Source organism: Paroedura picta, chromosome 9 (genome assembly GCF_049243985.1).
Source record: "Paroedura picta isolate Pp20150507F chromosome 9, Ppicta_v3.0, whole genome shotgun sequence".
NCBI lineage: Eukaryota > Metazoa > Chordata > Lepidosauria > Squamata > Gekkonidae > Paroedura > Paroedura picta.
In genome coordinates, this window is record NC_135377.1 from 35,626,071 (window position 1) to 35,643,360 (window position 17,290).

Genomic DNA, 17,290 nt, shown 5'->3' on the forward strand with positions numbered 1-17,290 from the left:
GTGTCATGAAGATCCATGTACGACATTGTGACCATGAGGCAGTGGACCATTTTCTGAATTTTGAAATGAAATATAAGGACACAGATGTGAAATGTGATTAGATACTGGATATTTTGGTGATAAAAATCCTACCTATGTTCCCAACGCTTTCTCACAAAAAAATGATTTTATTCCATGCAGCAATATAAGGCTTATGATATGTAAAGTGAAAATTTCACACAAACATGAGCTGTGACCAAACAATGGGCATGAAGCAACTGGTGAATAGAAAGAAGGATTTGAACTGATCAGTTAAAAATTTGAAGAATCAACTAAAACCAGCACAAAGACAACTCCATAATGTGTTGAGGCCACACTAGTTATAACAGTCTATCTGTTACTATACAGTCCCTTTGTGGGAAAACTGTTAGGAAATATTTATGATCTATGAGGATTCATATTTTCTGACCCACAATCTTGCACTATGATAGCAACTAGATGAACCACTAGATCCATGATGTGATCTTTGATTTCATGTTCAGGTTTTTTTTTTTTGGGGGGGGTCTTCTATAAAACCCATGAGGCTCCATACCTTAGAACAGGCTTTCTGAACCAGGATTTTGTGAAACTTGGGGGTTTCTTCACAGCCCTGGAAGGGTTTTCTGAATGGGTGGGAGTTAATTAATTTTTTTTATATATATTTTAAATTTGTCAAACATTTATTGGTTGATATGACCATATACAGTCATGTCAATCCCCCCTTCCAAAATGGTCGATGATGGGTCTGGAGGGGGTGGGAAGGAGAGGGGCCCTGGATAGGGGTGCATACAGCTATGCTTCCCAATCATATTCTGCATGATTGCGCTACTTCTGGGGTTTTTCAAAACCAGAGTAATGTTTCAGGGGTTTCTCAATGGTAAGAAAGTTGAGAAAGTCTGCCTTAGGTATATGCTTTAGTGCTAGGGCATGATGTATCAGATTTGGGTGGGGAAGGTAATTTAATAGATGGATATGGGCATAATTTTATATTTCATGTTATGTTTCTGGAATTCATGTAAAAATCATGAGGACCCAGACCTAGGTATGTATTTTTAGTGCTACTGGATCTGTGTTCCTTCTTGAACAGTTTATAGATATAGCTGAGGTGTGATTTTACAGTGAATTCTGGATCCATATGGATCTAAACCATGAGTTTTTGGATGCATACTTTTGAGCCCTGGTCATGCCGCAAAATACTAGATCTCGTTGATATGTATTGATTTATGGTGGATTCTAGTAGAAAATATATGTAAATTGTAATGACCCATTAACCAAAAAGGGTTGAATCCTTGATTTTGTGACTTAGTCCGGTGGTCCCCAACCCCCGGGCTATGGCCCGGTGCCAGGCCGCAAAGGCCTCAGTGCCGGGCCGTGGCTCCCTCTTCCCGCCCCCCCGCAGCGAGAAGCTTGCCGGGCCGCAAGCTACTCGGCCGCTTCAGTGGCCGATTTCCTTGTGGCCTGGAGGGGCGGGGAGAGGGAGCCGAGGCCGCCAGCATGCCAGCAGTGCAAACACGCACACATGGCAAACTCGCAAATGCGCACACGTGGCAAGTCTGTGCATGTGCAGCGCTGCCACGTGTGCATGTTTGTGCATGTGCGTTTGTGCCAGGGCTGCCGTGCTTGTGCGGGGCCCTGGGTTACCCTCTCCCCCCAACCCCTGGCGCAGCGGACCGCTGACTTAGTCTATGGTTATTGAGAATCTTGATTTTACAGTGGATTTCAATGGACTTCATTTAAGAAGCATAGGGGTCCTTTTTCCCAGTGCATTTTTGAACCATGGCAATTCCATGAAGCACCTGACGAAGATACGAGCTGCAATATCGAACATGATTTTGTGAAGCTTCAACATAAAAATCATGTGCATTCATAGTCTATTTGAAAATAATCTAGATCTGATTTTTACCCAGTCTATTTTATAGCCTTCTCCACCATTGTGCCAGAGCTCTCTTTTTGTAGTTCAAATTTATTTATTTATTTATTTATTTATTTATTTATTTATTTATTTATTTATTTATTATATGGCAAACATTCTCATTTTCCCATGCCCTTTCATATTTTTCCTTTTTTGCCTTTTTAAGGGTTTTTTTTTACTTGTTTTCCCTCCTCAATGCTCATGAAGCTGAAACATCAATTCACTTTCTTATGCCATCTTTCATTTAATTTGTATATTTTAAAAACTTGCATGAAGGTTTTGCCAGCCTCTTAGTTACATAACAAGCAACGTGTTCTAGACAGCCGTATAACATATTGGCAAATGGAATCGCTATTCACTTTTTTACTATGGCAAACCCAAGCCCCAGGAGAAACCAGCTTTTCAGATGAACCAGTGGCTAAAGAGAGTCGTCACAGTCTTCAGCAAGAAAAATTCTTTGCATTGCTTCACTGTTCTGTGTACATCTCTCTAATGGCTTTTGAAAAAGAAGTTTTAAATGAAGATATATATCAGTGAAGATATACAATGAAGTAATATAATAAATGAAGATATATCATCATCATCATCATCATCTTGGAAGCCCCCAAAGGCCATTTTGTTACAATGTGGAATGGTCTCGCCACTTTCTATAATTTATCCTGCCCTTCCACGTGGTTTCCCCTTCTTCCATTTCCTCCACACAATAATTCTGTGCTGTAAACTGGGATGACACAATGCCTGGCCCAAGGTCACTCAATGAGTTTATTTACTTAAGATATGTTTTGTACCTCTCCTTTTGTCCTCAGGCTCAAAGAAGCTAACAACACAGCAAAAGCTCTAAAGACACCTATAAGAGTGGCTTAAGTTCCAAAATAAGCAACGCTCGGGCTCTAGTTATGCTAGGACTGCCTCGAGTATCAAAGTCACCCTTTGCACATGCTCAGCAACGTCTTGAAGATTAGTGGCCGCTGTCCAAGGCTGAACCAAAAAGCTGAAGGCGAGTTAGGGGGTTCAGCCAGAAGCCACCTCACTTTCCTCTCCCTCCCTTAGTGCTGCAGCCGCGCTGTGCCGAGGTGCTATCATAGCAGCTAGCAGGGGGCAAGGGATGAGGAGAGCGGAGCGGGAGGCTCGGCGGGCTGGCGGAGGCTACAGCGCCCCCTGTCTGCTCTTCTCCGCGCTCTCCGCCGCCAGCCGCAAATGGCTCTGGACTTGCGGGCTCCTTTGTGTGAAGCACACTCGAAGCAGCGGCGCACGCCGAGTCCCTCCTCTCCAGCCTGCAGCCGGCAACGCGGGGCAGCCGTTCCCGATCCCTGCCTCCTTTCGACTGCTCCCGGCAGCTTTTCCTTCTTCCCTCTTTCTTTGGCTACCTGAGGGGGAAAGACAGGTCTCCGAAATAAATACCCCGAAATAAAGAAAAAGGGGGAGAGCGAGCGCGCGCGCGAGCGAGCAGGGGAGCCAAGGAGGCAACTCTTCTCCGAGAGGGAGAGCGCGACATCCATGCCCCGCGCATAGCCGACTAGAGCCCCTGCGGGTGCAAACAGAACTTGAAGTTACCTGTCCTGCCGTGCGAGAGAGGAGGCAGCGTTGGCGAGTTCTCTTTGCAGCCATCCGCAGACGAGACGGGGGCTTTGGGGAAGACTTTTCTCTCTCTCCCCCTCTCTCCCTTTCCCCCCCTCTTTTCCACACCGCAGACGGATGTGAGGCAGGGAAGGTGTTTCATTTCTTCTCCTCAACTCGGGCACCTCAACCTTGCTGGGTTTCTTTTCTCTTCTCTCTGCCGAGCGCCCCCCCCCCCCCGGCCCGGCCGCCCCGCGCCCGCTTGAACGTCAACACAAAGAGGGAAAGCGAGGAGTTTGCTTGATGTTTTAGTGCAATGGACGTGAGATTTTATTCACCTCCTCCTCCTCCGCCGCCGCCGCCGCCGCCTTCATCCCAGCCTGCCGCCGCTCCTGACACTCCTTGCCTGGGACCTTCTCCTTGCTTGGACCCCTACTACTGCAACAAGGTGAGTGTGTGTGTGTGTGTGTGTGTGTGTGTGTGTGTGTGTATGCGCGCGTGCTTTTTGTGGGGGTGTGCTGGTTGGTTTTCTCGGGGGGGGGGCTGGGTTGTTTCGAGGCTGGCTGGCGCTTGCAGCAGGGAGGATTTGGGGCTTTGGCAGGTTGCAGACTTGAGAGAAACCCGCGAAGAAAGGCTGGGGGGCGGGGGAAGAGGCGGCTTTCCTGGTCGGGGTTGTTGTGTTGCAGGCGAGCGATGGCCGGGGTGGGGGGGTGTATGTTTGTGTGTGTGTGTGCGTGCGTGCGGGACGACAACGGGACAGCCTTCGCAAGTCGCCCGTTGGGTCCGGCAGTTCCTCGAGTGAAATCCTAGCCTGGTCACTTGGGAGGGCGGCGGAGGAGAGAACGGTCTTGAGAGTGGATCCCGAGTCGCTGGCTGGTCCCGGGGCGGGAGGCGTCCTCCTCAGGAAATGCCCGTCGGGCCAGCGTGGTCCTGAAGAGCAAAGTCTTTTCTGACTAGGGACTCCGCGCGCGGTGGGTGCCTGTGCGGGAGATTTAAACCACGACCCCCACCCCCCACCCCCAAATTCCCCGGCCGCTCTTTGGTGCTGCTTTCGGCGACTGATGGCAGGAGGATGACAAAGCATCGCCTTAGCACGCCGGCTTGGATGTCAGAGCTCACCCAAAGCTCGCGCCTCAAGAGTTTTGTGGGAGTTTCAAAATTGGGAAGGTGACAAGTTGGGGCTGCAGAGACTGGACGATCTTGGTGTATCTGCAAGTGGCGACTTACAGATCCTGCCTTGGCATGCTTTAGGTTTAGAAGAAGAAGTTTTCTCCATGCTCTTCGGAGAACAGGAGACATTTGCCAAGTGAGCCAGGAGGCACTGCTAGGACAGAAAGCCAGAGAGTAAAATGCTCTGCCTCTCTTGGCCTTGGTTGTGTGCTCTGATCTTGAGTACTTGATATAGACTGAAGTCCAACAAAAGATAAGGATCATTCCCTTTCTCCCATGTTGAATTTCTGAATTCAACCAGCTGTTATTTTATGTGTTGTGTGCACTTTCAAGGGCTGTTGAGGAATGGCCAGCCTTGGAAGAAAGCAGGAAGTGCAGGATTTCCAAAACACAGCTAGGAAGGCACACCTCCTGAGCTGGGTGAAGGAAGCACTTTTAGTGAGACAGGTTTTAACCTGGGTACCTCTTAGACTTTTGTAGAAACGCTAGCTCCTGAAAGGATGGCACTATGGCAGGAGCATCTTTCTTGTGCCATGTAAAGCACCAGTCTCTACAACCAGCACTTGTGGCAGTTTCTTGTTTTACAGTGATTCTTGGCATGTTTATAACCTTTGAAACTACAAGCAGCTCTAGACAGCCAGTGCCATTCTACAGAAGAGCAGTGGACATGGAACAGGAAAAATAACCCTACTGTTGTGATTTGCCTATTGTTTCAGCCCTGTGTTTGTGTTCATGGGATATATCAAGCACTCTGTGCAACTGCACTGAGATCTGGTGATACAAATAAATAGTTGTTTTGTCACTTGCGTTGCAAATGCAAACTGCTTTGTTGCTGTTTTTAAGAGCACACACATGCACCGTTCACTTTTCAGGAAATATTTCCAGCATGATATCATCTGCTACTTATTGATGCATGGAACCCATTCTTATCCCTGAAGAGAACAAGTGCCAAAGAAGGGACTTGCAATGTTTTTCTGACTTCTTACATGAAATCAAAGAGCAGTGTAATAAGGTAGATTTGGGTACAGTGATCCGCTAGCATGTTATCACATGGACCTTTGGTCTGACCTTTAAAAAAGTTTTCTTGTTACCAAAGAAAAGGGGAGAGAAACTGGAGTTGGGACAGCGTAAAGATGTCTTACATGTGCCAAGCTGTTCATGTGCAATGGCCCTCTAAGTACTCTGCAACAATTATTATAAAACTCCTTTCACTCTGTGACTTGCCACTATAAAATATAATCTCTATTATCTTTTATTGTGAATTGTAAGCCTGCCATGCTGAAAAGTAAAGAAGTATTGGGTAGAATTAATGACATAAGTACCCAAGTGCCCGAAGAACCATTTGGCAGTGAAAACTGGACGAACAGTTATTAAATCTATCAGTGATTTAAAGCTTCAAAAAGAAGGTAATGACTTGAATACACATTTTGCTCATCATACTCAAGATGGTGAACCAGATTTAATTTAAAAGTTAAATGCTTTGGAAAATCAGGAATTGCGTTAATATATTAAATCATTTTCCAATTAAGTGCTTTAAATCATTTTGTGTGGGTATCATTCCTGATTGAATAAATTAATTTAGAAGGCCTTTCTCCCCCTCCTTGGCCCTTGCTCTCCATCAGCAATTCTTTACTAACTGGTTAAATCCAGTTACATGTGAAAGGACAAACTTTTCTTTTGACTATGCAAATATGGCACTCTATTTAACTTAGTCAGGAGTGATAATAGAGTTCAGAAATGCACAGTGTAACAGTTCTTTTTAAAAAAGCTGAGGAGTGACATACCAGGAATGTTTCTCACAAGACACATTCTACAAGTAATGCATGTCTCTGTCAAGCAGTTCTGCCAATGACCATTGATTGTAGTAAATGGACTGAGAGTAGCTATGCTGGCTGGGCCCCTATGAGGCATGTGTTGACTGAACATCTCATTTTCTTCCATTCCCTCAGCCCCATCCATCCAGAATGATTAACGTTTTTATGAAGCTGTAACTTTATGTGCTGTGTTGTTCCTGGTTGTAAAAATACACCTCACTCTGTCATATCTATGAACTGCTACGTGGGGAGAGGGACTTTTCTAAATGCTGCATCTTTGGCAAACTTGATAGGCACATAAAACCAGATGCAAAGACCAGTGTATATCCTAGTACTGAACAATCTTGTGCCTGGCATAGACAGACAGTCAGATAAATAGAATCTTTCTTCCTTTGCAGTCTATAGTTTGTTTGTTTTTTTGGTAGGAATAACAGCTGTTATATTTCACTGTATTTTCCCTTTAACATAGAGAGCAAACTTTAGTTGCACTTATTTACCTTTAAATGAAAGTATTGTTGAAGAGGGCTGCAGTTGTTGAAGCCAGTAGAGTGACTGAATTTTTGATGTGTAAACCATTGATAAATAAAAATTGATGCCAGTTTACGTAAGTTTTTATGAATGATTCGAGGGTGATTGATTGTAGACAACCAATGATATAGCTAACAGTATCATGACCTTTCTGTACTTTATTACAGATAATCCCTGATAATGTTTTGAACAAAACATGGTAATGTTTTAGCTACACTGCCTTTTCAGTGAGCTTTGTTTCTAAAGATAACTGAGATCTCTTCTTTATAAACTTGAAATAATGATCTTGAATGTTTTCATTGGCTTTTTCCAAGTTTTCCCTTGCAAGGTAATATGCTTTGTACGTATTTCATCTGATCATGTTTCTTTCCCATCTAAAGCTCAGAGGGAGAAAAAGTGAAAGAACAATGCAAACTATGTTGGTAATGGCAACTGTGTGAGGTATCTCTTATACAAACAGAGAGAATGGATGGTATGCTGCTGTATATAGGTCATCTTTTGAAATAACATTGTGAAGCTCATACCCTGGACAGCCAGATTTGTTGCTGAGGTAATAGAGTTCACCTCTGAAACTCATAGCACAACTACATTCTGGTAATTTTGGATTATGGTGATGGCAGCACAGGACATTCATATATGTTATGACTCCTGGAAAACTTCTTAAGTAGAAGTTGCATATAGTATGAGCACAGTAGTAAAGTAATTCAGTGGTCTTTTGCTTGGGGCATGTTATAATTTCATTTTAATCACAAACTATAAGAAATCAGCTTTTAGTCTCTCCAGAAACAACTGTAGTAAGTTGTGAATAGAGACCATAACTTTACCAGTTGCTGTACTTTGCAAACATGTCTGAACTGTTATGTGTTTGATATTATTTTGTTTTGATGGTGGAAATAACAGGGATAATGACCTTTAGTGCTCCCAATAGCTAACCCTGCAAAATTATGCATGGATTCCCCCCCCCCCCCTCAGATTTGTTGATTTAGTGACAGAGGCCCACAACTCATTTACTGATTACTTCCTGATAGTTGTCAGTGAAGTGTAAAACTAAAGGAAGATGAGAGAGAAAGGTTTAAATAAAAATGAGGCTTGGGGAAATGTAATATATAGAAATAGTGCATAGTACAGAGAATATTTGAAAACTTTTTACTGACTTCAGTAATGAACCATAGTATTTATAGTCCCTGAATATTTAATCCTTTTATACCTGACTGAAACGTAGATACTATCTGTTAAGCATGCTTGCTTTGTTTTGATGTCTGGACAGACTTTTCCTCCTTGAAACAGATGAATTCTATGATTCCCTCAGGAAAACAAAGTGCTTACATAGCAGTATTTTTAGAGATTTCTAGATATTTGTGCAAAAAAGGTTGAATGTACTCAAAATGAGTGCTGATAATGTTTGGTTCTTTGCTGTTGACCCAAAATGGTGATTGAGTAAGATACATTTTGTGAATTCATCTTTAGTGACAATGCAATTGAAACATATTATTGATCTCTTGCATTGTGTGGGTATTTTGTGTATGTTTTGGAGCCTTTTAAAATACTTTACTGAAGCTAAGAATTGTTCTGGTTGTTTCTTCTGGTCCCAGATGCAAAGTTTTGGTTGGATTACAGTATTTCAAAACAGAGCACTTCTATCTTACAAGACAGAAGAGTCCCTAGTTGATATGATATTTGCAGCCTTTGGCACCTTGTTCTGAAAGTCGTACTGTATTCTTAGATACCATTGTGTTCACAAAAGAGAACAAGTAATCTTTTGCTAGATGGACTTAATACCCTACCATCTGTTAATAGATGGACTATAAAAAGAAATTTTGATGACCACCAATATGTAATGCAATAATATTTCAACTCCTGACAGGGGATACAGAACTAGCAAATTAAATGCCATTGATTCCAATGGAGTTTGCTCAGAGGCATGTCTGTTTAGGATTAGGGTTACATAGTTAAACTAGGTGAGAGACCAGAATTCCTGAAACACTATATTCAAGGACAACATCATGGAGTGCTCTGAAATAAGACTAGTGAAAGCTTCTCCATTTTGGCTATACCACTACTAATACAGGGTAGTCTTGTGTTCTGTTTCACCCTTGCTCTGTTAAGGCAGACAACAGTAACAGTCCTGACCACTCATACTGTTTTGTTTTATGAGAATCATGTCTGCCTTACATGACTGTTTTGCCCAAGGAACAGGTTTGTTTTAAGAATCCTGAGTTAAAAACTTCAGAAAATGTGTTTCATAATGCAAGTGCCAGCAGATAGTTAATTATAGGCAGCGCAACATGGAATTATCTTTAACATGATTGAGATTTTTCTGGCCATAACATTTTCCCCTACAGTGTTGAGTTTGAAAATGGCAGCGTATTTTCTGCATCTATGCTGATGGAATGGCAGAGGCAACAACAATCTGCATCCTGGTATAGCAGTAGCTGAGGCAAAAAAATTGTGCTCTGGTCTCTTTCCACACACACCCGCAAACACAGAATATTGTTCATGTTAATCAGATATTCCCTTGCTGTACCTTCACAGTACATTTTGTTTGATAATGTCTGCAAATTCACTGAAGTATATAAACCTAGTTTTCCTTTTTAATAGCTGTCTCTCCCTGAGCTCTTTGCCAGCCATTTTGTTTTATTGGGTCATCAGCAGTCTTGAAAGAGGCCCAAACAGCTGACTATTTGAGTCTGGTGAATAAAATTCTTTTTTACAATAGAGACAAGCAGCCATGGCATTGCTGATTAGTTCAGATTAATATATTAGTTCACAACATTTTTTCCATTGGTTGGTGGTTTATTTCTGTTACCTGTATCTTCAGCCCTTTGCTCATTGGTCATCTACTTACTTCCCTAACTTTCACTTAGATTCCTGGATGTTAGCTCATATAAACGATATATGAATAAAACTTGTATAAATCATGTTTGATTTGTAGTATATTCATTGCTCTAGAGCCTAATTCCAATTTGTTAGCAAACAACTCATTTTTCAAGTAGCAGAAGTATCTCAAAATACCCAGACTTTTGACTCAAGATGTTAGAGAATGATCAAACCATGAAAACAGCATCTGCCATTATTAATCAGTAATATTGTTCATATTTGGGAGTCATTTTTCTACTCCAAGCTAAATAACTGTCTGTAGTGAGGGAAAGCTTCTCCAGTTATTTGCACCAGCCCCTGTAGCTGTAACACTCCAATGATTCTCTGGATCACTTTTCCTTTGCAAACTCAAAGGACATAGGACAAAAAAGCATCTAATGGCAAATTCAGTTGACTTTTGTGTAGTGTTTTTATTTTGTTGAATTTTAGAGCCATTGTTCTCTCTGTACATTAGTAAACAGTGCCCTAGTAGGAAAAAACTGAAGAACCAATTATCTAAAAAGGGCAACCATGGAGAGAGCAACCATGGAGGATTTCTTATAAGTTTATAATGAAACTTAACCTCTGCTTTGCTTTCCCTTCAGTGGTTTCCCCCCTATTTTCTGGCCTCTTTCTTATTTAGTTTTATTACAGGAACTACTAGACTTGCATGCAGTGGCTGTCTTTTTCCTTAACTTCACCTCCTTCTGACAGACTACTTAGAACAGTGGAAAGGCCCTGCACTGCCTTGAAGGATAGCAGGCAGCTTGCTTGCTTGAAGATGCTGGACTTGTCTCTTTTCTTACAACTGGCCTTAATGAAGAGCAAGCAGTATATTTCATCCAATGATGCAATCTGGTAATTGTTCTGCTATGCCTTAGGCTCTGCCATGATTCTTTGTGGCGAGAGCTATGGGTCTTGGAATCATATGATTATAGCATAGTACTCTTTGGATATCCTTTGTTTGTTTGCCTCTGGGTGTGAGGACTTTTTGAATCTTAGACTCATAGCAGTACTGGATATCTGAAAGGCCTATATTTCCCCCTCTAAGGTTTCACTGGCTTTTTCTTAGATGTTATATTTGAGAGAGTGTCTCCCTTCCCTGCAGTATTTCCTGATCTAGACCACATAAAATTGTGTATATTTTAACTGTTTATTGCATTTTCCAGAAACTATAACATTCAGTTTTTCCCAAGGAAATAAAATTAAAGGTACCTCTCCTTTATAGGTCTCTATATCATCAAATGTTTGTGTGGATGTTAAGTGTCGCGAAGTTGCTTCTGACATGAATTAATAACCTTCAAAACATCATTAATAGCCTTGCTCAGGTCTGAGGATTGTGACTTCCTATATTGAGTAAATTCATCTCATGTTAGGTCTTCCTCTTTTCCTTATACATTCAACTTTTCCTAGCATTCTTGTCTTTTCATCTGACTGTTCTCATAGTGTGACCAAAGTGTGGTAGCCTCAGTTTAGTCAGTAGTTTCTAGAGTCAAACTTGATCATCAATTTTAAATCTTGTATTAACTACTCTTTGTTTTTGTTATAATTCCTACGATTCACTAATAAGGTATAAAAAGCAAGAACATCTGTGAACACTTAACACGTAACGCATAGTTGTGTTATGATTAGAGTTGCCACATCTGGTTGGGAAAATTCTGAAGATTTGGGTGTGGAGTGTGGAAAGGGCAGAGCTGGGAGGGGACCTCTAAAGTAAAAGATGCCATAGCATTCACCCTCCAAAACACCTATTTTCTCCAGAGGAACTGTTGTCTGTAGTAATTTGAGGAAATCTCCAGTTCCATGGCTCAGGGTCCTAGTCTCTCTCCTTCCCCTTTTCCCTCTTTAAGGACACTCAGACCAATTGTGCACAGGAGGAAAAGGCTGGGCCAGTGCTTGCATGGCAGCAGGACAAATTTCCACTTGTGCACAGTGTCAACACCAGCCTGTCTCCCTCCAGGCTCTGGCTTGCTTTAGGGCCTCCAATGCCCTGCAGCAAAAGAACACTGGGTTTTTTTTGTTCCCCTTTTTTGCTGTGGCTGCCATTATTGGCCATGCTGGGCCATTCCCATGCACACAAGGTCCTCCACATCTATGGTGCCCCAGCAGGGAGAGAAAATACCCCAGCTTTATGGAGCTGTATGGGGCATTTTATAAACCTTTAACGAAAGTGGGCTACTCTTGTGGAAGTAACCCCCCTGCCACTGTGGCAAAGCACAGCAGAATCTTTCCACTCCAGAGTTTTGCATACGCGCACACAACTCCGGGGCGGACTGTGTGGACTGGGGGAAATGGCCCCCCATTTGTACATAGGAAGTGGCGGGTCATGCTCTCCCACCACAAGAACCAGCAGCATCCCAGTACAGCTGCCACTCTTCATAATCAGTCTCAGAATGACACCCCTTTCCATTGTGTGAGGCCTTTCTGTCCACAGTCTGGCTGCTTTAGTCGCAATTGTACTCTGCTAGGGCAAATCGTTAAACTGGTTCTGGTGTTATGGGTCCTGCAAATCTTGAAACCACTTCTGTCAAGCCGCACATGATGGTTGACAGCCCTAGCAGAGACAGTGAATGTGACTCTTATTAAAGAAGTTTCTAACTGACATGTTCTACCTAGTCCAAGTTTTTCATAGGAATTACAGTAACCTGCATCAGGTACTCCAATAGAAATTGGTCACCAATGTTTGCAAATTACAATCTATCATGTGTCTACATGAACAGGTCTGTATAACTGTCACTGTTCACATTTCGTTTCTGTTCCATGTTAATACTACTAAATATATTTTTCTTGCAAACTGTTGTTGTTTAATGCAGGTAAATTACAGTTGTTTGGTTTATACCAGTTATATTGCTCTCTGTCTAGAAACTAAATAAATGGTCATCACTTCAGCATTGTGATGATAAGTTGGCTGCTCCCTTGAGTTCTAGCTTGTTGCTATATTTTACTTTTGTACTACAATAAACTCTGTTGAGTGGGCTAGGACTTTTCTACTTTGGGACAATGGTCTTCTTAGCCAGTAGGGTGGAGTGGGTGGGGGTAGGGTTAACGAATCTGTTAATTCCCACATTGTAAACTGTGAATTTATTTCTGCAGTAGTCCAAAGTAGTTTTCCATGGAAAAGGTTGTCAATGTAACAATAGTCTTTCAAATAAGAATTAAATTAAAAGAATATATATTATACAGTAGCAATGCTAATTAAAGAGAGAAAATAATTCTGACATGACAAGAAAAACTTTCCACAGAAGTATATTTTTCATTTGGCAAATGCAGTAATTAAAATTAGTCATAGAAATCTACAGATACTAGAGTTTAATATCACAGTTAATGATTTATTTTATGTTAATGACTTTCTGCTGAGGCATAAAAGACTGCTCATAATGGACTCTCAGTGCTGTATTCAGTTGCGAGGGATAATGGGATAATCTTGCCCAAAATTAAGCTTTTTTGAAGTAAATTATGCTGTTATTTTTCAAGTTAACTCTTCACAATTTATTGCAACAGTAATCTTTCAAGGCTTGCTTGTATCCTTAATGGAAATGTGTTTTAGAAACATCAGATTACTTACTAATTAACCAGGTCAGTTAATTGCATTGGAAATGTTTGATTTTATGTTTAGTTTTATATTCTGGAGATTAATATTCATGAAATGGAAGTCTTAAACGTGGTGCTATATTCTGTGCTTCATTCATAGATATTCTAGCAGAGTTGGGGGAAACAATGGTCTTAATAGAAATTTCTAACCTACAACTGGCTAACCAGTAGTGAAACCTTTTAATATTGCCCTTGGAAGTTTGCTTTAAAAATCATTTGGTAATTGGTTATAACTAACATTATATTTCACTAACAGATAATTTGCCTACTGAAGTTTGCATAATGTGCTAATCATGTCTAGTGGTTAATAAAGGCCTCCTATCTCACTCCCCTGATGGCTATAAAAGGCTATTATGTTTGTGGCAGCAGTTCAGGTACAGCTGCTGTGTGTTAATAATGCATCATTGTCCCACTAATAAACACAGGAAAGGTCAGCACCTCCAAGCACCTAAAACACCTATTTTCTTTCCAAAATATTTATTAACACCTTAAAAGCATATCTATTCATTTTTGTTAGTTGTACATGAGTTAATGACACTCTTAGAGTCTTGTGTTTCAGAGCTTTTGACACCTCAGTTGTACCATGGATGGATTTGTGTGTGATGCAGCTAATCTTTTACTTCTGTGCCTTTTTCTGTTTGTTTGTTCACTTAGCAACATGTGATGTAAATATTGGCCTATACCAGGTACAATTAACTTCTGGTGCTGCTTGATGTAAGGGGTTGGTTTTTCTACGGTACTTAAGGAAGCTTGTTGTAACTATGGTTAAAAATGGAGATAAACTATTTTGTGTGTACAAATACTGGTAGGGTGTAGATTAGATTCTTGCTCTGTATTTTCTTTAGGTTTCAACTTTGTACAGTACACTATGTACAGTACTCTATATACCAGCAATCTATTTATTGCTAACATATTCCCTTTTGGCAGGGACTGCTATGTTCATAAAGGCTTTATAAAATATATTTTCTCCAAACAAAGAGGATTCACATGGGATTTCCATTTTGCCAAGGAAACATGCAAATCAATAGGGCAGCACTTATCTGCATTGAAATTAGGCAAGCTATAATTTATGGGCATAGAAATATTTTACCCCTTTTTTCTGTAGCCTAACATTCTTTAAGGTAACCCTAGTTCTGTTTCCTTGTAGAGAAGCAACTGAACAAAATCTTATTTTCATGTGCTATAGTATTTTCTGTTTTCTGTTACTTAGTTTGATGCCTTTTGCATTTTCTGCCCCCTCCCACTTGATTTTGAAACAAATGTTCAGACAGCAGAGAAATTTAACATTGTTTCTATCATTAAGAGAAATGAGAAAAGCCTGCCTAACTAAAGGAGTTTTATTTGTGCTATACAGGGCACACAACAGTTCATTTGTCATGCTTTAAATATATAATACAGACAATAAAATATGTACAGTCACAATTGTGATATATGTAGTGGCTACCCTCATTGCTTTTGTTCATGGTCTCTACGGTTGTCATACATTGTTCTTTGCACATCATACCCTTACAGAAAAATTTGACACAATTTCTGGCTTTCAGTGCTACAGCATTTTCATTGCACAATATACATGAGTTTGACAGGGTGTGTTGAGGACAACTCTGGCAAGCAATTGATATTTTGAAGTGGCAAGCGTTTCAGCAGCTGCTTGCTTGTGAAAAAGGAATGATAAGATATACTGTATTGTTAGTTTCAGGCAAAGCATTAAGGTTTAAGCTCTGTAAAAATGTACACATTATTCGTCAGTGGTGAAGCAAGTCTTTTATGTTTTTTAGAGCTTAGCTCTCTGGCTGATGTGAACTAGAATGACATTGGTTTAATGGTCAGTAAATGAATAGGAGTACTTTGAATTTGAACTGCTGCCAATTTTGCACCAACAAAGAGACTGACAAAAGAGAGATTTTATGTGAAATGCAAAGCACAAGAAATGTTTTCAGCAGGGGGAGGGGAGAAGAGTAGTAAAAACTCCAAAAGAAAATAATTTTAAGGCAGTGTTTTAATAAATGATAGATACATTTACCAGTTTCATATGACTCAACATTTATTGACTTGAGCTGCTCCAATTAATATTCTACAAAATCTGTTGTGTGTCTTATTCAATCTTTAAAATATATTTATATGAAATTTTACAGAGTATGTTTTCCTAAACAGCCTACTGTGCCCCGAAGGGCTGTTGGCAGAACATAAGAGTTGTCCACTATTGGAGTTTCCAACTATCTCTCCTTCCCTCTCGATAGTGTGAAAATGTAGTTTAATGAGTTGTAGCATTTTCAATGTGTAACATTCATTAGCAAGGCAATTTGTCATGACTGTTAATAGTCAGGATGCATCTGCTTGCCTTCTGAGTCAGTGACTGTAATAGGTAAAACAGCAAATATTTCAATTCCATAAGTTAACTTTCACCAAATTGTAATGCGTGGGTAACTACTTCAAGATTCACACACGCACATGCAAACATAGAGGTGGCAAATTAACAAGCAAATGTATACTTTGGCCTGCTTTTTATGGATTTATTTCCATAAAGCATATTAAAGCTGGTAAAGGGAAGAATTTTTTGATAGGCTATTAAATAAAGTCTGAGTTACGGGTATGGTGTTATCTATATTAATCTGAAATATTTTATGAGCATAATACTTCTTAGAGATTCTCAAAATGTAAAATGCATTCACTTGCAGCAGTTCCATAATAATAGCTTTGTGTATACAATCTAGTGCCCAACAGTTTCTGACTTAATTGGATTGCTTTGCTGGTTGTATATTAACTTACCAAGTTTGTTATAGTGCTAGAAACTATTTCTTCCTTTCTTGCATGTAACAATGTGATAAAAATGTAATTAGGAAAACATTCTCTACCTTGAATAAACTATCTTGTAATCATTGATCTAAAAGTGAAAGGTTAACTTACTTCTGTTAGATTTTCCCTCCTCATATAGAGATTACTGTCATGCAACACAGAAGTCCTATTATACATTCTTTATTTTAATAAAATGCATTTTTTTAGACAGTGAACCCAATCCTGATAAAATCTGTTCCTGCTGATAACAAAACTGTTACTGTTTAAGTTCTCATTTGGCAGTTAGTTTGTACGCTTCGCTGAATGTTGTCAAAAAGGCTTTTCTCTTGAGTGACAGCCTTATAGGAATGTGAATTGAGATTTTAATTGTATATCATGTGTGCATATCAGACTCAGTGGATTCACTGCTTAGTGTTCCCTCTCTGGTTTTTACAGGTCAGCCATACCAAAGATATTTTAAAACATAACCAATTGACATTTTGCTTAAAAACTCAGTTGCTTAGAATAACTTTCAGGTTGCTTATTAATAAAGCATTCCATTATAAATATGAGCTTTCATTTCCCTTGTAATGTTGACAGAGAATACTACAATGTAGTAGATCACTACACAGCCAAAAAGTTGCTTAGATTTATAAAGCCCACAGAAACTTTGAGATCTACTATCATTCAGTAACTGTGTTTTTAATTCACTGATCAGTTAAAGTAGGTGGATTTAAGTAAACAGGAGAGTGAATAATCTTGAACGAGGGCTGAATTGATTTAGATACTGTATTGCTCAATATATTTTTCTGTTACAAAGTCTATTATGCACAGTGGGACTCCATTCTGGATATATGTACATTGGTACATAAGAGTAGCTTCAGATGTCACAAATTGCATGGAGTGCAAAAGGCAGAAATAATTTATGACCTTCTAGTAAAAATGTCTCTAGTTATGGAGCCATCACAAGCATCTTGCATGTGAAAGATGTAAAGGTTCTGCTTTGGGTGCTGTAAAGGAGCATAGGTTACTGGAAGTCAAAATTATGCTTCCTGTTCCCCCATCTTCAAGT

General features: G+C 40.2%; 1 protein-coding gene across 1 annotated transcript in view; it reads left to right on the forward strand.

Moving 5' to 3' along the window:
• Window positions 1–3,293: 3,293 nt before the first annotated feature.
• The window catches only part of TOX (thymocyte selection associated high mobility group box), a 235,531-nt gene continuing 221,534 nt past the window's right edge, over window positions 3,294–17,290 (forward strand). Inside the window, exon 1 of the mRNA XM_077352333.1 lies at window positions 3,294–3,935. Within this exon, the coding sequence (XP_077208448.1) occupies window positions 3,804–3,935 (132 nt within the window). The 5' untranslated portion in view covers window positions 3,294–3,803. The remainder of the gene's footprint in view (window positions 3,936–17,290) is intronic.